The 22,734-nt window shown below is 38.2% G+C and overlaps 1 protein-coding gene across 13 annotated transcripts in view; it reads left to right on the forward strand.

The window, feature by feature from the left end:
* Window positions 1-22,734, forward strand: part of CADPS (calcium dependent secretion activator) — a 571,423-nt gene that overhangs the window by 442,831 nt on the left and 105,858 nt on the right. For 8 of the 13 annotated variants that reach the window (XM_060202982.1, XM_060202989.1, XM_060202985.1 and 5 more), the window contains 3 exons: window positions 11,761-11,907; window positions 15,429-15,584; window positions 19,802-19,949. In XM_060202982.1, the coding sequence (XP_060058965.1) occupies window positions 11,761-11,907; window positions 15,429-15,584; window positions 19,802-19,949 (451 nt within the window). The remainder of the gene's footprint in view (window positions 1-11,760; window positions 11,908-15,428; window positions 15,585-19,801; window positions 19,950-22,734) is intronic. The other 5 variants (XM_060202988.1, XM_060202986.1, XM_060202987.1 and 2 more) reach the window with 1 other exon arrangement.

The raw sequence follows: 22,734 nt of genomic DNA on the forward strand, positions 1-22,734 counted from the left end.
TGCTTAAGTGTTAATGTTTACCCAATTGTGTTTGCTATGGTTCTAGGTAAGGTGTCAACAAGCTTTTTTTTTTTCATAAAATAATTAGGCTTTCAATCTACAGAATCAGTCATAAAAACTTAACTTTGTCATCATGGCACAAAAGCAGCTTTTTTTTCACTAATAAACATTTTTTTCTTTATTTAGGGGATTAATGGTTTATAGTCAACAGTAAAGCACAGTAGTTTGTACATGTGTAACATTTCTCAGTTTTCCACATAACAACCTAACCCTTCACCTAGGTCCTACTCTGCCATCATATTCCAGAAACTGAACACTCCACCCCAGCCCCACCCTAGGGTCTTTTACTTTGGTGCAATACACCAGTCCAACAAAAGCAGCTTTTTCACAGTTGGTAAATGAAGCAGTGTGACCATAAATTAGTCCTTACAAAATTTGGCAACTGTTTTGTAAACCACAGTTTGCCATCCCCTAGCCTAGGATTTTGAGACACACCCCAAGGTCTGAATTGACACCTTCACTTAAATAGTTCACTGTGTAATAAAAGCTCTGATACATAACACCCCAAGAAAATATTTCTGTGGTCAAATATGATTAGGAAACTATTCAGTCATGTGTTGCTTAATGGCAGAGATATGTGCTGAGGACGGCATCGTCAGGTGGTTTTGTCACTGTGAAAACGTCATAAAAGTATATGTACACAGACCTAGATGCTATAGTCTAGTCTGTATGTAGAGACCATCATCACTTATCCAGTCTGTCATTGACTGCACACACTGCCCATTCGCCCTACACCCTTGACTCCTGCAGGGCGACGGAGCAACAAAGCACACCAGCTTTCTTTAAAACATTGAGGATGTCGTCATTCAGGACCTTGTTTTACTCTGCCTAACCATTCCTGAGTGCATTTGGACATCATGCTCATTTTTTTTTTTTAATGGGACAACTATCCTGTAAGACAAAATTACTGAAAACCTGTTGGTGGTGAATTTGTCAGTCTTCACAGCTGCTTGATGAACCTTAGCTGCTTGATGAATATGCCCAGGCAGATGTACCCCCTTCATTTCTGAGCCAGGAGGGGAGTTACAGCTCATGCCTGTCAGTCTCAGACTCCACTTTCTGGAGAACTGGATGACTTCTAGATGGAGAATTTTCTATTATGATTTAAAACAAACAAACAAACAAAAAAACAACCTATGTAGCATGTCATGAACTTTTCCCTAGTACAGGGATGTAGAACCTTTTTTTCTGCCGAGGGCCATTTTGATATTTAGAACATTATTTGTGAGTTATATAAAATTATCAACTTAAAAATTAGCACATAAGAAAAAGACTCCTAGATGTATTGAATTTCAAGTCCGGCCTTCATTTGCCTTGGCAGGGGCACACCAAATAACTTCACAGACCGTATATGACCTAATAAATTCTTCTTTGGTTTTGTTTTATAAGAAAATATTTCTTGTGGTCTGGGAGGTGGTGCAGTGGATAAAGCATTGGACTCTCAAGCATGAGGTCCTGAGTTCAATCCCCAGCAGCACATATACCACAGTGATGTCTAGTTCTTTCTCTCTCTCATAAATAACTAAGTAAAATGTTTTTTCCTTTTTTTTTTTTAGCATTTACATCTTTGGGATGTCCCAATTAATGTGAAGCAGAATAGAGTACAAGCACACTTTCAGACACTCTGAAATAAATATGCAATGGACTTTGTCTCCATTTGAAAACTCTGACATATGCCTATGGTGAAATAACTTTCTGAATTGACACCACCACTTAAATAATTCACTGTGTAATAAAAGCTCTGATAGGTAACTTAATGCAAAGTAGCTTCTTCAGAATCCCCTTGACTTTATCTGAGTCAGATGTTTCTTGACTTTACTGGGAACAGGTAGTAGGCAGCCCTTCCTTTGCAATACAAAAATATCTAAATTTCAGTTTGCTATTCTCAGGTGTATATCAGTCTCAGTATGGTTCTGCTAACCTCTGACTCATGAAAATAAAACTGGGCCTCTTGGTGAATAGACATTAACAAGGATCTTTTATTCTATATGTTCACTATGATCAAGACAGTTGTGCTATGGAGAGTAGTTGTGAAAAGGAAAATTTTTAAATGAGTGACATTTGCATTTTGAAAATTACAATAGTCCTGCAATCGCATTTATTTAGGTGGGTTTAATTATGGAGGTTACCAAAAACCCACAAAAGAAATTATTAGTATCCATCATTTTTTTTCTCTTTCTGCCTTCTTTTTTTTTTTTCCTTTAATAGAGACAGAAATTGTGAGAGATGAGGGTGATAGAGAAGGAAAAGGAGACAACTGCAGCACTGCTGAACCATTTGTGAAGCTTCCCCCTTGCAAATGGAGACCTAAGACTTGAGCCTGGGTCATTGTACACTGTAATGTGTATACTCAACCAGGTGTGCCACTACCAAGCCCCTCCATATTTCTTAAATACATCTAGAGTTAGAATCAGTTCTTCCATGTATTAGCCCAAAACCTATGAGCTTGCCTTTTCATCTGCAAAACTGATTTTGTAAATATATTTACTCCATATGAGGATCATCATGAACCTCTGTGGTAACAGCACTAAAGTTATTTTACAATGCATTAAATTCTTCAGAATTCAAGCTGATAACTGCTATTCCTTTTATGTTTTTTGTTTTTGTTTTTGTTTTTGTTTTTTACCAGAGCACTAATCAGCTCTGGTTTATGATGGTTCAGGGGATTGAACCTGGGACTTCGGAGCCTCAGGCATGAAAGTCTCTTTGCATAATCATTATGCTGTTCCCCCCCCCTTTAAAAATAGAGATAGAGAGGCAGAAAGAGATGGTGAAAGAGACCACAGCTCCAAAACTTCCTTCAATGCCTTGGGGGGCTGGGCTTGAATCTAGGCCCTGTACATAGATGGCAAAGCAGCATTCTATCCAAGTGAGCTATTTCAGCCATTCTTTTTGAAGCATATTCTTAATACTATCAGAGGTAGAAATGAAATCAGCATCACTTTTACAATTGAACACATCCTCATCTAGAGTGTTTTGTTAGGGCTTGTCTAAGCATTTAAAAAACTGGTAAAATTTGAACTCTTAGAACAGTATTTTTTTTTCCTTTATTATCATTGAGCTTTCACTTCTCCAGGCCAATTTTGTTCAGATAGAAAGAGAAAGAGAGATAAAGAGGCAGAAAGACACCACAGCACTGAAGTTTCCTCCCTTGTAATGGAACCAGCCTTGAACCTGGGTCATAATCATGACAAAATAAGCACACTATCCAAGTTTTTGCTAGCCCAGATCAGTACTTTAAAGATATGAAAACTAGTGTGATGTTTAATCGTTGTGGATAACAAATGAGCATGTTTTATTTAGACATGATTTTTTGAAGTACCTTTTTTGCTATCCCATATTGGGTTGTTGGTTAGCTAATATGATTGTGGCTTATTCAACTTATGGTAAATTATATATTAATTTCATAATTATGTGGTGCTACTTGAAGCTGCCAAATAAAGCATACGCTAAATTTAAAATCTTTGAAACCACAAACATTGTATTAGCTGATCTGTAAACAGAATGTGACATGGAACAGATTTATAGAATGACCAGCACAAAAGAGTGTTAAAAAAAAAAAAGGTTGAGTACATGCTTATGTGCTAAGGGGAATGAGTCTTTCTTTACTTCCTACCATGTGAAGAGAAACAAAGTCTAGCTTTCATCCGAACAATAATTAGAGGGTTGATAAAAAAGCAGAGATTTATTCCTCGTTTTGAATTTTTTTCCAAGTGAAGAATGATCTTTTGGGAAAGCTTTTCATTGAATTCATAAAAATAAGAAACTGCCTTAGATAAATGTATTTTTTTCAGTAACCTCTAACTTCACTACAGGAGGCTCTAATGCACACACAAACACATACACACTATAGATCAGATATACAGATAAACATATGCTACTGCCTTCCTTTCAAAAACTTTCTATATCATATGGTTCTAGCCCTCCACTTTTCAAAAGTCATTCAAAGCCCCCTATTATATTATTATAGGTGAAACAACTGAGAAATGAACTGCAAAGCTTCAAGAAAAAAAACTGGTAATCAAAATGTTAAAAATAACAACAGCTAAGGAAATGCTACCAATTTGTTAACAACAAAATATTCTTTATTCTGCAAATTTCCTTATTTCAAAATATTAGTCTTGAAAGCCATCCTCTCTCTCTCTCTCTTTCTCTCTCTTTCTGTCTCTCTCTCCTTTAGCTCTAGCTATAGCACCCATGAAATGAATAAATCCTTAGTAACAGTCATAGGTATAATCATGATTTGGGTTTGATAAAATTGAAGTTATTTCACAGAAAAAGTAAAAAAAAAAAAAAAAAAAAAAAAAAGACTGCTTTTGTCTAGAAATATGCCCTTATCTTTTGGTCAGGCAAGAACAAGCAGAAAGCATCTCTTCTTCCACTAAATCAACAATGATTAAACCTCTATACACTGGGGGCAATGTCACTACATAGCTTGAAAGCACAGCCTCTTTAATATTTTATTGGGGTGGAAGGGTTCACTTACAATACAGTTGGTGATATATTAGTATGACTTCTTTTTTTAAGACTATGCTTAGCTTTTTTAAAGATTTTTTTAAATTTATTAATTAGAAAGACAGGAGAAGAGAAAGAAAAATAGACATTATTCTGGTACATGTGCTGCCAGGGATTGAACTTGGGACCTCATGCTTGGGAGTCCAGTGTTTTATTCACTGCATTACCTCCCAGACCACTACTAGTATGGTTTCTCATCTTCCTGTGATAGGTATCTGCAAAATACTCTGATGCCCAATTTAGGTCTTTGCCACTATCATACACCAGTACCCTAAGTCCTCTCTAGCCCCCGTCTCCGTCTCCTTACCCATATTCTTTGCTTTCGTGCACTATAGCAAACCCAGTCCAAGTTTTACTTTGTGTTTTCCCTTTCTGTCCCTTGTTCTAAAGTGAAATCATCTTGTATCCATCCTTCTCGTTTTGCCTTATCTCACTCAACATAATTCTTTCAAGTTCTACCCAAAATAAGGTGATGGCATCATCATTGTGAACAGTTGAGTAATATTCCATTAGGAAGCCTCTTAAGGATAGGTCTAAGCTGGTGTCCATCGTGTCCTCATGATTGTTCATCTGGAAATTTCACAGGGCCACCACCCACAGCTGGACAGTTTGTGTGCAACCCTCCCAGAAGTCCTGAATATGAGCTATTGGTCCTAACTGACTGGTGGACAACATTACTAGCTGCTTTTGTTTATTTATTTATTTTTTTTATTTTATTTATTTATTCCCTTTTGTTGCCCTTGTTGTTTTATTGTTGTAGTTATTATTGTTGTTGTCATTGTTGGATAGGACAGAGAGAAATGGAGAGAGGAGGGGAAGACAGAGAGGAGGAGAGAAAGACAGACACCTGCAGACCTGCTTCACCGCCTGTGAAGCGACTCCCCTGCAGGTGGGGAGCCGGGGTTCGAACCAGGATCCTTATGCCGGTCCTTGGTTTTGCGCCGCCTGCGCTTAACCCGCTGCACTACAGCCCGACTCCCCTGCTTTTGTTTATTTTTAATGGCAGGAGAGAAATAGAAAAACAACAGAGCTCAAAACAGTGCTTCTTCATACATGGAAGTCTCATATTTTTGTCTGTGTTGCTCTCATGGTGCAGGAAGTTAAAGTCTCAAGCATGGGGAGTCGGGCGGTAGCACAGTGGGTTAAGCACACGTGGCGCGAAGTACAAGGACCAGCATAAGGATCCCAGTTTGAGCCCCCTGCTCCCTGCAGGAGAGTTGCTTCACAGGTGGTGAAGAAGGTCTGCAGGTGTCTTTCTTTTTCTCCCCCTCTGTGTCTTTCTCTCCTCTCTCCATTTCTCTCTGTCCTATCTAACAAAGACAACATCAATAACAACAACAATAAAAAACAACAAGGGCAACTAAAGGGAAATAAATAAATAAATAAATAAATAAATAGAATAGAATAGAATAGAATAGAATAGAAGACAATTTTTTTTTAAAGTCTCAAGCATGCAAGCAAAGAGCTCTACTGCTGAACAATCTCCCAGGCCTCTTCTATCAACTCCTTAGAGTTGGTTCATTAATAGACAAGTCAATATAGTCTTCTGTGTGTGAAAGAAATACTTGTCTAATCCAGAACTTTCCAAGTGTTGTAGTGTAGTATCAAGTACTTTTTTTTTTGCCACCAGGGTTATTGTGCCAGCACTACAAATCCACTGCTCCCAGGGGCCAATTTTTCCTTTATTTTATTTGACAGGACAGAAAGATATTGAGAGGGGAGAGGAAGACAGAGAGGGAGAGAGAAAGATAGACAATCTTCAGACCTGCCTCTCTGCTTCTGAAGCTTCCCCCCTGCAGGTGGGGGTCCTTGTGTGGGTCCTTGTGCTTAGTACTATGTGAGCTTAACTGAGTGTGCCACTGCCCACTGTATTCACTATCAATACCAGACCCCTAACTGCCCTTTCATGAGAACTTAATGCCATCAATATGCTGTACTCTATGTTCTATACTTAAATCCTTGTGCTAAACATATACATAACAAAAGCAAAATTATTTTCCTGTTCCCCTGTATTCAAAGGACTAACCAAATTTTCACCAGCTTGTATGATGTAAAGCCCCATTTATAATGACTGACCTAGAGAATAAAGTTCAACACGTATGGAGTTTTAGGACCCCTCAAACATTTCCTCCGATTTATGACTTATCTCCTTAGTCATTCATGCTAGCCCAAACCAAGCATTCACTGTTTTCAGTGCATTCCCCACTTTCTCCCGTATTTTTCCCATGGTACATGATCTTTTTCAGTACTTTATCTTCCTCTTAAACATATTTCTTTCTTGACCCCTCAGCAGAAGTTTATTCCATTCTATTAGAGCTATTTATGTTTTTAGTACACTAATAGTTAAGGTGATTTTTTTCTTGTGTATATGTTTCTCAGACCCAACTATATTGACATTTTATCAAAGGAATTTATCTTTTTCTCTTTCCCCATCTCTATACTTTTTATAATGCATCTTTAAAATTTTTGGCATGGTTCCATAATAAGTGTTGGTTAACAGTAAATACTTACTGATCACCTATTATATAGCAGGCTTTATTTCAAGTACTAGGGAGAGTTTGGTTATCAAATGGGTAAATGGAATGAATAAGGACAATCACATTTTTGAGAATGCTAGTGTTGGAAAGTCTTAGATATTCAAAGATTTTATTTAACAAAGGATGCTATTAAGACTTAGGGTGGTCAGCTTGTCATTCAGCAAGTTAATGGCAGAGACAATGATTCTGACTCCAAGTCCAATTCTTGTCTGTTTATTACTGGATTACCCACATATTGTTAAGGTGTATGTGATTTGACATCTAGTATGTCAATATATCCACACCTTTCACAATCTGGAAAAAGGTATATTTTAAAAATACTTTTCACAGTGACTTTCAGACTGAAAGAAATAATGTGTGTTTTGAGAAATGAGAAGTTCAGATTTTAAACATATTTATTTATTCACTTATTTATTATTGGATAGAGACAAAAATTGAGAGGGGTGTGGGAGGCTGAGAGAGAAAGAGACAGACACCTGTATCCTTGATACACCACTCATGATGCTTTCCCCCTGCAGGTGGGGACCAAGGGCTTGAACTCAGGTCCTTGTACACTATAATATGTGTGCTTAACTAGGTATGCTATCACCAGGCCCCTGGATTTTTTTTTTTTAGCAGAGTACACTTCTGCCATTCAGAGTTGCCCATTCTTGAAGTGTGCCTAGAGGAGTTGCAGTGAAGATCAACAGAAGGGACCAGGAGGTTTCACACCTGGTTGAATCACTATGTTACCATATGCAAGGAACTGGGTTCAAGATCCTGGTCCCCACCTGAGCATGTAGGGAGGGAGAGCTTCATGTGTGGTGAAGTAGTGCTGTAGGCATCTCACTTTCTCTCTCCCTTTCTATTTTCCCATCCCTGCTCAATTTACTTTTACTCAATCAAAAAAAAAGGGGGGGTGGGGAGGAAAGAATGAAGGAAAATAAAAAGGTAGGGGGAAATGGCTGCTGGAAGCAGTGCATTCATGTGTAGGTTCCAAGCTCCAGTGATAACCCTGGCGGAAAAAATAATAGAGATCTGTTGAGGAAGGCAGTTTAGAAGTGGTACTGGAGGGGGACAGGCAATGGTGCACCCAATTAAGTGCACATACTAGCATGAACAAAGAGCCAGGTTTGAGCTCCCACTCCCCAGCTGCAGGGGAGCCGCTTCACAAGCAGTGAAGCAGGTCTGCAGGTATCTATCTTCCTCTCTACCTCTATATCTCCTATTCAATAAAAATGGAAAAATTGGCTGCCAGGATCAGTGGACTTGTAGTGCCAGCACCAAGCCCCAGCAATAACCCTGGAGACAAAAAAAAAAAAGATAGTGAATTAAAAAGTTGAGAAACACACCCTTAACTCCAGAAAATACCAAAGACTACCCGTATTCCAAAGTGGGGAATTAGAATTAAGAATAGGCATTGAAAGAAGCTTTACTGTCCAGAGTACCAAAAGAAGATAAGGTAACATATATATATCTTGCAATAAATGGCATGTTAACTAGAAAGCATTGTGTCTTAAATCATCCTTAAGTATAAAGTGGAAGTTTTTGAGAGAAGACTCAAACACATCCTCTTCACATAGAAATTCAATCTTATTTCAATTTCAGTCTAAAAGTGAGGAATGACTCTAGCTCTAGTCATTTCCTTTAGTAGAGAAGAGACACACACTTGCAACAATCATACATGTGAGAGAGCAGATGAAAAATTTTCAATTCTTTGCTCCAGGAATGGGCCCTTTAACCCAAATGGGAGCTAACCTTTTTCAGTAGAATCCCTGAAATGAGTTAAGTCTTATTTTTAATATATATCAGCTGTTAGGGTTGCAATTCACACTTCATACACTATCCAGAGATATCTAACTATGATTCTCACAGAGAAGCATCATGGACTTGAATTGAAAATAGTTGCTAAAATAATAAAATAATAATTTGCTGACATCCATCAGTAGCTTACGAGCTTTATCTGATCTGAGTGCTGGGAAGATAGCATGATGGTTATGAAAAAAAAAAGTCCTCTTTTCACACAGATACCAATGAAATGTTATGCTTAGAATTGCCTCTTTGATTATTAATTTAAGTTATTAACATCCAAATGAAATATCAGTAGTGTTAGCAATGTGCTATAGTATTTTTAAAGCAGAAATACCAAGCATTTATCAGCCTTTTAAGAGTAAAGTCACTTTATAAAATGCCACGTGACAGAAATGTTTCTGAGTCCAGTGCTGAAATCAAGCCAAAATGTCATATTTTATAATTATAATATGCTTTGATTAATATAACTATTTTTTATTTTCATGTACAAAATGAAGCTCCTAATTTGTGTGCCCACCATCCGCTAATATGTTTAAATTAAGTTGCTTTTGCATACATTTGTATGTTATTCATTCCTAGCTACTTCTAATTTGCTCAGAATTGACATTTTAACTTTCCAGACTGCCATCTCTAAATATCTCCTAATTCCTTGATCATTATTCAGTGTGTGTATCATTTAATGATCACATTTGCTTATATAGGCTTACACATGTCTCAGTGGAAATCACCAACGGTTTTTATTACATGGCAATGTTTAAGGCAGAGCACCTCCAGGGACTGAATGCAAAGGCTAATTCCCCAGTTAAACAGACAAGTATGGAATAAAATGTTGCCCTGCCCCTCTCCTTCCTTGGTAGTCATATCTAGCTGATTTTCTCTTGACCATTCCCACAGAACACCCTTTAGTCCTGAGTAGAGAAATACACTTTCCCAACATCTAAGGTGTAAAAGACAAATCTATGAGACACCTGTTTCCCTTAAGGAACTGAATTTCAGGTTGACAATTTGCATTTTAGATGTTTCCATCTACAATTCAGAACTATGGTCCCAGTGAGAAAGGTTAACTTGTTTCCAAGGAAAGACAGATAACCAACAAGGTCCAGAATTTCTGGCTTATCAAGAGAGAGGCTTGCTTCTCTACACAAACCCAGAGGCAGCTCCAGTCCCTGGAAGAGTTCTGTTAGACAAACACAGCTTGCCCCGGGCAGAGCTGCTTTGGCAAAACTTGCTCTTCTCCTGCAAGATCCAAAAAGAAAACCTCAACTCCTTTGCCAAAGTGCTGTCAACTCCACTTAAACAAGAAGGCTCCTCTCAGATGCAGTTAGGCTGGGCTCTGCCGTGCCAGTGACTTTGGCTGTATGAAACACCCTTAAAATGCCACTACAGAGACATGCAGTGCCAGTTTGTGGAGTAGTGGATGACACAATGTCCCAAAGAGATGTGGCTGATTCAAGTTTGGTAGGGGTTGTCTTGTTTCCTCTCTTTATTCACAAAGCTCCCATCTCTCTTTCCTCATATCAGTAGGCCAATCTTTTTTCAAAACCAAAAAGCTGATACATTTTTTAAAAATTACTAGTTTTCATCTTATTTTAACTTTTTAAATAAAAAAAAAACACAATTTGATTGTTTTTCACAAATTGAACATGGATATGTAGCAATTGCACAGGCTGAGACAGATTACCTCTAATACTACAAACACCTCTGTCAACCTTTCTTACAGTCTGTAACTCACTCCCAAGGGTAACTAGTATAATATGAGGCCAAGTTTTAAATCCACATGTGGTCAAAGAATTAAGTATAGTAGCTGAACTTGGAATTCTTCGTGTGTGTGTGTAAATATTTCTTCATTTCAATTGTATGTATAATGGGAAAGGAAATTTCCATTTTTAAGTGTTCTACAAAAATTTTCCAAAGCTAGTCTCCTTGATATAGCTCTTTCACTTTTTTGTTTGTTTGTTTTGCCTCCAGGGTTATCACTTGGGCTCTGTGCCAGCACTATAAATCCACTGCTCCTGGAGGCCTTTCTTTTTTTTTTTCCATTTTATTGGATAGGATATAGAGAAATTGAGAGAGGAAAGGGAAATAGAGAGGGAGAGAGACAGAGACAGAGAGACACCTCCAGACCTGCTTCACTGCAGGTTTGGAGCCAGGAGCTTGAACCAGGATCCTTGAGTGGGCCCTTGTGCTTAGTACTATGTGCACTGAATCTGGTGCACCATGGCCCAGACCCCTAGCTCCTTCATTTTGTTGTCATTGCATATACATGTGCCTGAAGAAATAGCAATTAAAAAGAACTTTACTTCTATACATCACCATTATGTATGCATTCAAATAGGTGAATTTTTTGTCATATCTTGTATCAAACATCTGACTTGAAAAATATATCTCCATCAACAATAATTTACAAATAGAAACTTGAAATTCTCCATCATGCCTATCAATTCTAGTTACCTCACAATAGCCCTAGCCACAGCAATGCAAAAAAATCCCATGAACTTCAAGTGCTCAGTATGAGGCAAGTTCTACATGCTTATGGCAATGAGCTTAAAAACTCAAAGTTCTCAAGAAAGGCATTTAAACAATGTGATCAGTTATGTGTAGATATTCCATGAGTGTCCGTGCTCTTCAGTTCCTGTTGGATTAATCTTCTCCCATTGACTCATGCCATTTCTCTCTGCACACTGAGCCACACTCCAGCTCTTCATCTGTAAACTGCTCTTTGAAAGTGTGTTGCTTGCGTCTTCTCTGGTGTCTTGCTGTGAACTTAACCAATTTATTTACAATTCTTGTGTGCTTCTGCTGCATCTGCATTATCACTGTGATGGTATTTTTTTCTTTCTGTCTGTTTCTTCCACAGGAGTTTAACCAGTAACCTACCCAATGTGAACCTACCCAATGTGAACCTTCCCAAAGTACCAAATCTGCCAGTTAACATCCCTCTAGGCATCCCACAAATGCCTACTTTTTCGGCACCGTCATGGATGGCTGCTATATATGATGCTGAGTGTGTATTCAGTTCACATTAGATCTGATTTAGATTTAAGTGATCTTGGCATGGATATGTATTGTTTATTTCTATACATCCTATATAACAGAAAAGGAGATGGATAATTAGACATATTTTGCTGATCATACAGAGATGATATTGTTTATTTCTGGCATACAGTGTATTTGTAAGATGTTTGCTATATATACAGCACTAACAATTTGTCTTACGCCCACTGAAAGCTTAAGGACTATGTTTCACTTCCTGAATTCTTATGCAAAAGAATTTTTCCCATGTTTTGTTTTGTTTTGTTTTGTTTGACACAGGTGTCATGACTAGCAGTTCAGGAAAGTTCTTTGATGGACAGACCAGTCATCTTTGGTCTGATCCAAATCTAAGAGGAACTGCACCTACCTAGAAGCTGGATATATATATGTAATCTTGTTTTAATAAAACATTCTTAGAGATAGTTCATCCATAAAGCTTTTTTGTGTGTGACTATAAATGGCAAGCTATAATAAAAGCATATTCAGGGCTTTTCAAGGAAAATACCTGAATGGCTCAAGCCTGAATGATTTAAATTGTAAGTAAAGATACTCTGCAAGGTCATAACACCTTATGGAGTAGTGAGGTGGAGGCAGCAAGATTTCTAAATTTGAGAGTTCAAGGACCAACCAACAGTTAATTAAATATTTTGGTAGCCCTATCATTTGAGTACAGAGCCTTTCTCTTTATTCATCCAGTAAAAATGCCAGGGGTGTACCAGGTTTCGTTTTGTTTTGTTTTCTTGCAGTTTGGGTCACCTTCAAGCTTAGAAAATGAATGAATGCTCTCTTTTTCCCCCCCTTAACCAAAGAAGATCCAGCACCCCTAAATTCTACCCCAGGGAAATAAAATTAAAACCACGTGCATGATTTAATAAGTGAAATAAGGTTTAGTGACTCTCCTTTGATCCTTTTCTTAGACCACAGCTAATTATAGGCCAGATAAGCTTTTTCTTGAAAGAATAAATTGGCACATTTTCAAAGGAAAGTGTTATTATCAAAGGAATAAAAAATGATCTGAAACTAGCAATGGTGTTTTTGAAATCACATTCATCAAGGTGTCCTCGATATTTTTTGCAGCAGTCCAGGTAGAGAACAGGACACTAAAATGACTGCTCTATTTGGCTTCTCCAAAGCTACAAAGTATATATATATATATTATTTTTTAGATTTCTTATTATATTTATTTACTTACTGGATAGAGATAGCCAGAAATTGTGAGGGAAGTGGGTGATAGAGAGGGAGAGAGATAGAGACACCTGCAACATTGCTTCACCACTTGCAAATCTTTCCCCCCACAGGTGGGGGCGACCAGGGTCTCATACTCCAGTCCTTGTGCAATATAACATATGCACTGAACCAGGTGTGCCACCACCCAGCCCCTGCAAAATATTCTTTAAACCTGTATTTTTCTACCAGATTATAATGAAATCATATGGTTGATGTGTCTGATTCTCTTTTAAACATGATTTAAAGCCTCCAAAAGTTTATGTCTGAAAAGAATCTTCTAAAAATACATAAATCATATTCATGCTAAGATGACTTTATTAAAATTAGACTAGATAGTATCAAAAATTTCAAATAGATATCTGAAAGCTTCTATTACTTTCTTCTCTGCATGCTCTGTGGCATTGTTTTTGAAAAGATATGAATCAAGACATTGTAATAAAGCAGATAATGGTCTCTGTTCAATTAATTAAGGCATGAGTGGGAACACATTTTGGTAACTGCTCAGTGATCAAAATAATCTTGGTGCTATTGCCTTAACATTAACAGTTTATCTTAAAAATAAAAAGAAAATATTCTTTTCCTCATGTCAAAACTTAATAATAAGCTCTTCAAAGAAAAAAAAATCCTAGAAGAATTTTTTGAAACTCTGAAACCAGATGGGTGTCAAAATGTTGTTGTAATAAATACCAATTATTGCATTCATATGTACTTAATGATTTAAAACATACAACCATGCAGTTCCAAAACGGGGTTTGGAGAAGACAAAGTTGGGGTTTCTTTTTCCAGGTATAGGACGGGATAGAGGGAAGGATGAACTTTCACAGAGAAACAATGTGTTCCCCTAAGTTTGAACAGTGTTTACGGCAGTATCTGAAAAGAAGGCGTAGATGCTCAGTCACCCACCAGGAAATGCCTGATTCTATATCTTTTCATAATTCCAGTTTCCTCCTTTGCCACCTTTCATTTTAAGGACGTGTTTCCATGTTACCTGCTCCTTCGTGTCAGATACATCTGCGTACTGACCTCAGACTGGTCTGTCCTTGAAAACATTCCCCTGTTGGCCAAGGCCGTAGGCTCCCTCTCGGCATGTTGGGAGTTTGCCCCCTTCCCACCCCGCAGTAGCTGTGTATGCATTTATGCACTAGCTATATTTCTCTCTGAAGCATTAATTCAATGCAGCTGGCATCTGTCACAATAGAAACACCCACTCTCATCTGTTTCTATAGACGATGTCAGAACAAGTGGTAATGCATGGTGTGTTGGACATTTTATAAATTACTGTGTTGGCATTAGTGGTATGCGAGGAAGGGGGTAGGGGTGGCCACCCCTCAGAGCTTCAAATGGGATTGTTACAAAAGAGAAAAACAGCCAGAGAAGGGCAAGGGCGTGGGAGTTGGAGCATTTCCTATACACAGGCTTTCCGTGGATACCCCAGGTAAAAGTTTCTTAGACATCTTTGTACAGAAAAGAATCAAGACCAATTTCCCCATCTGTATGGAGGACTGGGTAAGATGGTATAGTAAATGGTAAAAGAGCTCAGGGTTTGAGCCCTAAAACTTTGCAGATATCCCTTGTCCATTCACCTTCGTACTCCCAACTCACCTCATCCTGGGGCTGCCTACGCAGTGAGCTGGTCTATGAAAATTGGAGTGATAACCAAACTGAGCAAGAGTCTTGGATTCAAGGTATCCGGGTGTCCTTGTCTCCATTTGAGTCACCCCAGTTTCTTTCCAGCTCTTCAAGAGAGAAAGCAGGTCCTCGCTCACCACTTTGTTAGCACTGTCCTTTTAAAACTGAGAGTCTTGTGCAATCTCCAAGAGGCCTCCACTCTGTAGGGGAGCTGGGGAAATGCATGAAGCCCTGAATCTTAATAACTGCATGTTGCCATGTAGTTATTATCCGTTGAGACTTATTTCTCTTTCTGGTCCGTGGCCTTCATCTGAATCATCACATGTGTTAATGTGGTAATTGAAAGAAGGCTGATTTTTACCATACACCATTCTCCTAGTTGCTATGGGGTAGCACCTTCCTCAGACTTCTCACAGGTCTGGACTAATTGGCCAAACAAAGCAGACTGAGTCATGTATGGTAAAACTCAAAATCTGCTGGTGGAGACTGCCCCCACCTCCACCGCCAACATGCGTCGTTTGTATGTTGAAGCTACTGTTTGCCTTTAGCCTTCTAGCCTCTAGTTGTCTGTGTGTCAGCCTTTTCAGAGCCTATGGCTAGTGTGTGACTCTGGATTTCTAATTTTTATCCTGCCAGTAATGGATCAGGCACTTCAGAAGATCTGTTCTGGAAACTTGATGCCCTTCAGACCTTCATTCGGGACTTACACTGGCCCGAAGAAGAGTTTGGAAAGCACCTTGAACAAAGACTGAAACTGATGGCAAGTGACATGATTGAATCTTGTGTTAAAAGGTAAGCACACAACTGGGGAGGTGACTCATATATCATATCATATCATATCATATCATATCATATCATATATCAACTCATGTTGGTAGAGCATAGAACCTACATGCTTGAGAGCTCAGGCTCAATTTCCAGTACTAAGTGCTCTCAGGTCTCTCTCTCTCTCTTTTTCTCTCTCTCTCTTTCTCTCTCTCATAACTAAATAGATATATGTTTTAAGGTAAACACAGATGGCTGAACAGGTTCTGCACACCTATCTCAGACTCAGGGAAGAATGAGTTACCACTCTTTTTGATGGTCAGAATCTGAACATTTTAGAGGTAATTGCTTTTCAGAGCTGGCCTTCAGGCTAGGGGTGGAGGATAGAATAAAAGTAATGCAAAAAGTCTTTCATGGGAGGCAGTGATAGCATAGTGGTTATGCAAACAGGCTTTCATGCTTGTGGCTCCAAAGTCCCAGGTTCAATCTCCAACACCACAAGCCAGAGCTAAGCAGTGTTCTGGTAAAACAAACAAAATCTCCTGTCTCTCCCCCCCCTCACACACACACACACATACACACACATACACACACACACACACACACACACACACACGACAAAGCTGGTGGTCACCCAAATCAAGCTTCTGTTTGTTGGCCCCACCTCTGTCCCAAACCCAACACCATGTAGCAGCCAATTTTTTTCATTTAGCTACATGGGGGAAGAACTCACGTCCATCCATATTCATCTCTATACTTGGCACTGTTGGCACAAAATGTCTACTGAATAAGTATTTGCTAAATGAACAAACGTGCACATGTGCATGGTTGAATGGAAAAGAGAGAAGTGCATATCATTTTATGGCCAGTGTGTGCAGGTAGCAAGAATCTGATGACTCTCTGTACTATAAAGAGGACCACAGCACCAGCTTCCACTCTGTATATATTAACTGAGCTCATACCATATGCCAATTCTGAGGCATCCCCCCAAACTCTAACAAGGTATCAACAAGAGAGCCTGTGCTATTTAAACATATATTTCAATGGCCTACACATTTCCTGTTTTGTCACTCTAGCATAGAGAATTGAAGTAAAATGTTATACTTAAAGCTTGCAGGTATAGTGTTCCAATAAGCAACAGAGAAGAAAGTGAGACAATATGGGTTAATTCAACAGGAATCATTTGCAGTCTTCTTATATGCCAGGCACAGTACTAACTCCTTGGCATTCCATGAAGAATGAAAGACTGCATCCCTTCCCTCATGAAGTATCATGAAGCAATGAAATGAAGTATCAGGCAGCAATGAAATTTCTCCAATTTGATATCATTGTTATCACCCTGTCCATCCCCAGATGTACACCCAAGCTCCTTTTTCCTGTTCCATTATTTTTTTGAGACCACTAACAGCACGTGCCCTGCAGGTCTCCAGATGTGGTGTAGTTTAGTTGACAGATCAGTTGTGAGTGATGGGACTGGGTTTAACTGGGTATACTCTGAATTCATCATTTTATATCTTGGAAAAAGAAAGAGAAATAATAACATCAGAACCGGAAACCATAAGGGCAAAAGAACAATGCAAGCCCAGGAAGGTGAATGTCTCAGCAGAAACTGGAGAGGAACTATGTGCTAAGGAGAATCCAGGAACTTTTGGAAACTTAACATCTTAGTGATCCAGATTTTGTATTTTGCTCTTTTCTACCCATGCATAGAACCCAAGGGAAGCCTATTTCCCAAATTCAAGGTCAAAATATTGCCTTAGTGTTTTGAATTCCATCATCATCTACCTTATCTACATCAATTTTAGAAAAACAAGACTCATTTCCTATTGCCAAATCATCCCACCAAAAAGTTTTGGTAGGAATACTCTCCTGCAGTAAAAAAAAAAAAAAAAAAAAAAAAAAATACCCCTCCTAATTTGCACCAACCACTGTAAATCATTAAAAATAAGATTTACTGGCTCCTACTCTATGCACACAACTATACAGAAAGGCATGCATATTCCTCCCTGAGAAGGTAGTCTTTTGAGTCGGCTTGAAAGGGGGAAAAGTGGGTTCTCAAATAGAAATATGGATGTAAATAGTGGATATTTTATCCATACAGTATGTCAGTATATACTAGCATCCTCAAAGAGGACACTCAGAGGCAGTGAGTATATCTTATTAATATGGAGCTTCTCACACTCCCTAGCTTCCAGTGTCATTTGTATCACAAAGCAACTGCTAAATAATCTTTATTAGCAGTAGCTGGTTAACTGCATATTTATGTTTTGTACTATAGACTAATTTTCCCCAATACCTCTTTCAATTAAGACCCCAGACATAAATAAGCACAAAGCAGACAAGAGAAAGCACAGACAGAAATAGCATCCCTGGGCTCTAGATTGAAGATAGAAGAAAGTCCTTAGACATAGAATCTGTATTATTTGAACCTAAAATTTTCTCTGAGACAGAATAAATAACTTATTCAAGAAGGTCAACATAGCAAGGACATCATTTCATAGATGTAAATACGCAGTCCCAAAAAGTCAGTAAAGCACAGCTCGTTTCTAAATGAAAATTAAGAAATGTAAGTTATTCCTTTGACAAACCTAGCAAATGTCTAGTCTTGTACCTATCCTGCAGTACTATACAGAAACAAAGCCACCACCCCCCCCCCCAGGGGAGTGAGTTGGGGAAGTAACTTCTCTGGTTTGAGTTCCATAGAGCCCCTCTCACTCATTTCTGCATTCAGCTTCCTCTTTTCACAGCCCCACACACCAAGGGCTCTAAACAGCTCTCCTGTGAGAACAGAAGATGATTACTTCATCATAAAGGAAAGATTTAACATTTTCTTTTCTCAACTGAGGCCAGAACTGGCACTCAAACCTCAGAAGATCAGCATAGGGACCTGTCCAACTCAGACCCCATCAGTCTTCATTTCCATAAGTTCAGAAAAAGATTATTTGCAGTAAAGCTTAAAATGATCATCGTGATTAGAAAGCTACTTCAGTGCATCAAGTCTTTAGAAGCCAAGATACATTTATCTTTAACATGATCATATAATATATAGGAGTGTTGGAAGGTTTTTTTTTTTTCTTAAGAACTGGGCTCCCAACCTTAGAAATTATACTTGGCTTCCCTGCCTGCACCCAGTGTGTGTTAGCAAGCTGGCATGCTTTGCTAAGCTAACTAGCTGTGTGGTCCTCCTATGCACTGTTAGAAAACTGCTACAAATACCTCTTAGAGCAACGCTTTCCTGATGGCTCATGATCTTCAAAACCTGACAGTGAACAATGCTGAAAAGAACTTTGATAAGACCACTTATTAACCAGGTGCTTTTTAAAGATTATGCAATGATGTGACCCACTTTTTAAGCACTTTAAATATAAATGGTCCCCTTTATAATTTGGATATCAAGGATTAGGTATCACACTCCTTATTACCAGCTGGTCATGTCTTGTAACTGGCTAACACATTACTGGAATAATAATTGAACCTATGTCAACTTTTCAACCTATGTTATATTTCTGCCATTATGCAGTTCTTGAGTTAGTAAGTATACTGTGATATTTGAATTAGTAGTGTAATATGTTCTTACTGCAGAAAAAAAAAAAGAACAGTGATAATTTCTTAATATCTTTCTTAAATACACTCTCTTCACCAAAGGTAACTATTTTTTTCCTTTTCTTTTCTATCATTAAAGCAATACCTTAAGCTGATTTTGGTCTTTTTTTTTTTTTTTAAACATCAGCCTCTTTCAACACCAGAGAGAAAAAAAATCAATAAATGTCACTTAAGATTTTTTCCCTACCTTGAGATTTTGAAGATTAGAAACTGCTCTTTTGTTTCTTTCTGTCTTCCTTTCTTCCTTCCTTTCTTTCTTTTTTCCTTTCTTTTTTTCTTTTAATGCAGTAATTCAGGGTAGGCCAATGTGAGAGAACTTACATATGCTATAGTGGGCTTTTGTTCATTCATTTCTTCTCCTGCAATTAGGGTTCTCCGTAGTATGTAAACTATAGATAGAAATACACCAAGCTACAGGTGTTCCATGTATTGCCAAGAAAGGAAGGTTTTACATGGTTGTCTCTGTGAATAGACCTTCCTTAGTTGGAAAAGTCATTTTAAAAAGAACACATGTGAAGTCATTGTCAATTGAAACCGATTACAGCCTTCAATTTTCTTTTTCACTGACCTCTCAGAAAATGTCTCCTCCACCTGCTGCCATCTGAGTGCTGAATTGGTCTTTTCCTACTTTGTTTTAATAGAACCAGGATTGCATTTGAAGTTAAGCTGCAAAAAACCAGTCGATCAACAGATTTTCGAGTCCCACAGTCAATATGCACCATGTTTAATGTTATGGTTGATGCCAAAGCTCAATCAACAAAACTTTGCAGCATGGAAATGGGCCAAGAGGTAAAAAAAAAAAAAAAAAAAGGATGTTTTTTTTTTTTTCCTTCATTGATCATATAGAAGAAAACTTCTCAAATTCCCTCTATCTTGACTAATTTGCTAGTTTCAGAAACAAATTCTAACATTTGTAGATTAAGCCACAATGACTGTTTGCTATCTGTTTGTTAAGTACATTTCTAAGGCATGTGCTGATGAAGATGTCAATTTAAAAGTGATTCTTGGCTGAAGCTGAGGTGTCCATAAAGTTCTTTTAAGTCAAATGACACTTGATGATCTTATTTATTACCCTGGTATTGCCAACAGATCTGTTTGCCAGAATGAAACTCATTTTCATATTTGAAGTGAGTTTTATCACTTTGAACATGTGGTGAGCAGGAAAGCACCTCCTCCACCTCTCTCTCTCTCTTTTTCTCTCTCTCTCCCCCTCCGTCCTTCCCCATCAAGAAATCGTTAGGATATATGTTAGAGCACCATGTTACCCAGTCCCCAATTTAATCAATTTAGTAGATCCTAAATTTTAAAAAAAGTCACATATTTTAATTTTCCTGAGATTAAATTGATTGTGAACATTCCCTGACCAAAAGTTTAGTCCTCTGCTAACTTTCCAATTTCAAAGTGGTATTTAAAATGTAAAGGAGAAAGAAACAGCAACTTGGGTTTGATTAAAGACTATCATGATCATTTTTCTCCAATGGCCTTAAGCCAGCTAGATATTCATATACCAATTTAGAATTAATTCAGAAACATTTCTGGCAACTCTTATGTTGTTGCCAATTGGCATAAATTGCTCCTAAATCAGATCTTTCGATACCAGCCTTACATGCTCAGAATTTTTACTAAATTATATTTGCTCCTTGTGCGTTATTTATTTTCTCTTTCAGCACCTTCCATTTTTAAATGTGGATTGGTGGTATTCTCTTCCTGGCAAGATTATCTCTAACTTTGCTGCATCCCTCCCCCCCTCCCCCCATCAGTTTCCTCAGCCATCCCTGTTAGCTTCTGCTCCTGACTGATTTTCATGCCAGAGTACCTTTCCCCAAGGCTTCTGTTCTAGGCACTGAAGTCAGATACAGGAAGCCCTAGGTCCTCTTTCCAAGCTCTATTTGCTGCATGCAAATGATTTCCAGAATGATTCTCAAAATTCATTGTGCATCAGACTCATCTAAAGAGCTTGGTAAAACTCCTGATAATATTGGCTCCCACCCTCTGAGAGTTTCTTGTAGGTCTAAGGTGTGGCTCAAGAATGTGCACTTCTGTCTCATTCCTGGGCCACTATATTGCCGCTACAGTCCCGAGGCCGTACCACTGATCTGGTGTTTCAGAATCTAGAAATGAGCTAAGATGAACTCAGGTATGAAGACTCATGAGGATGTCTTGAATTAGGTATCCAGATGCCTGCATTCTTGTGCTGGCTCAGCCTTTTTAGCCCTTGATTTCTTCACTTGCTAATAATAGCACTAGTCTGGGTTCATGTAGGCTATTTTAGCTGCAAAATCACTTCTTTGAACTTTACTAAAAGCCAGCATGTGAAACAAATATAAACAGATTGGCTCTGAATGAAATAGGGAACCTGAGATAAAAAAAAAAAAAAAAAAGAAGAAAAGAAAAGAAAGAACAGGGGCCAGGTGGAGGTGCACCTGGTTACTTGTACACATGACAGTGCGCAAGGACCCAGGTTCAAGCCCCTGGTGCCCATCTGCACAAGTGGTGAAGCAGGGCTGCAGGTGTTTCTCTGTCTCCCTCTCTACACCCCCTACCCTCTCAATTTCTCTCTGTCTCTATCCAATAATAAATAAAAATATTTTGAATAAAAGGAAAAGAAAAGACCTGGAGTCCAAGTTACAACATTCCTCTTCATTTCTTCATTGCCCTAAACAATATCTGGGGGAAAAGGAAGATTCAGAGCAGTCTCTTGGGCTTTGCAGAGTCCATTAAAAGAAAAAAAAATCGTGTGATCTCTAAAATTCACTAAGGGTTGGGGAAACAGCATAATAGTTATGCAAAAGACCTTCATACCTGAGATTCCAAAGTCCCAAATTTAATCCTCAGCACTACCATAAAACAGAGCCTGAGCAATGCTCTAGTAAAATAAAGAAATAAAAATTAATCCAATTTAAAATTCATTAAGATTCCTCTGCTTTCAGTCTTTCCTGAGTCCTATCCTTCCTGAATTTTCACTCCTTGGTGCTTTTTTTTTTTTTTAATTGAGATCAGTCACATAACATAAGATTCACTCTTTTAAATGCACAATTCAGTAGTTTATAGAAGTACAGCTGTGGACAGGCTTTTTTTTTAACCCTAAAAAGAAACACATACAGTTTAGTCATAATTCTCCATCATTTCCTGAAGAGGAAGTGATGGATAACCACCATGCTGCCTTCAATTTCTTTTTAAATTATCTTTATTTATTTACTAGAGACACCCAGATATCAAGAGGAAAGGGAGAGATAGAGAGGTAGAGAGACAGAGAGATGCTGTGGCACTGCTTCATCACTTGTGAAGCTTTCTCCCTACAGGAAGGGACTGGAGCTTGACCCCAAGTCCTTGCCCATTGAAATGTGTGTTCAACCAGGTGTGCTACCACCCAGCACCTCCCTGCCTTCAATTTCTAAGGATTGGCCTTTTCTCAACATTTTCATATAAATAATAACACATAATGTGTGACGTTTTATAACTGGTTCATTTCACATAGCATAATGTTTTCAAGATTCATCCATATTTTTGTATTTCAGTACTAAATTATTTCCTTTCTGTGGTGAAATAATATCCAATTATATGGATATATTAC

The sequence above is a fragment of the Erinaceus europaeus genome, chromosome 12, assembly GCF_950295315.1.
Source record: "Erinaceus europaeus chromosome 12, mEriEur2.1, whole genome shotgun sequence".
Lineage (NCBI taxonomy): Eukaryota > Metazoa > Chordata > Mammalia > Eulipotyphla > Erinaceidae > Erinaceus > Erinaceus europaeus.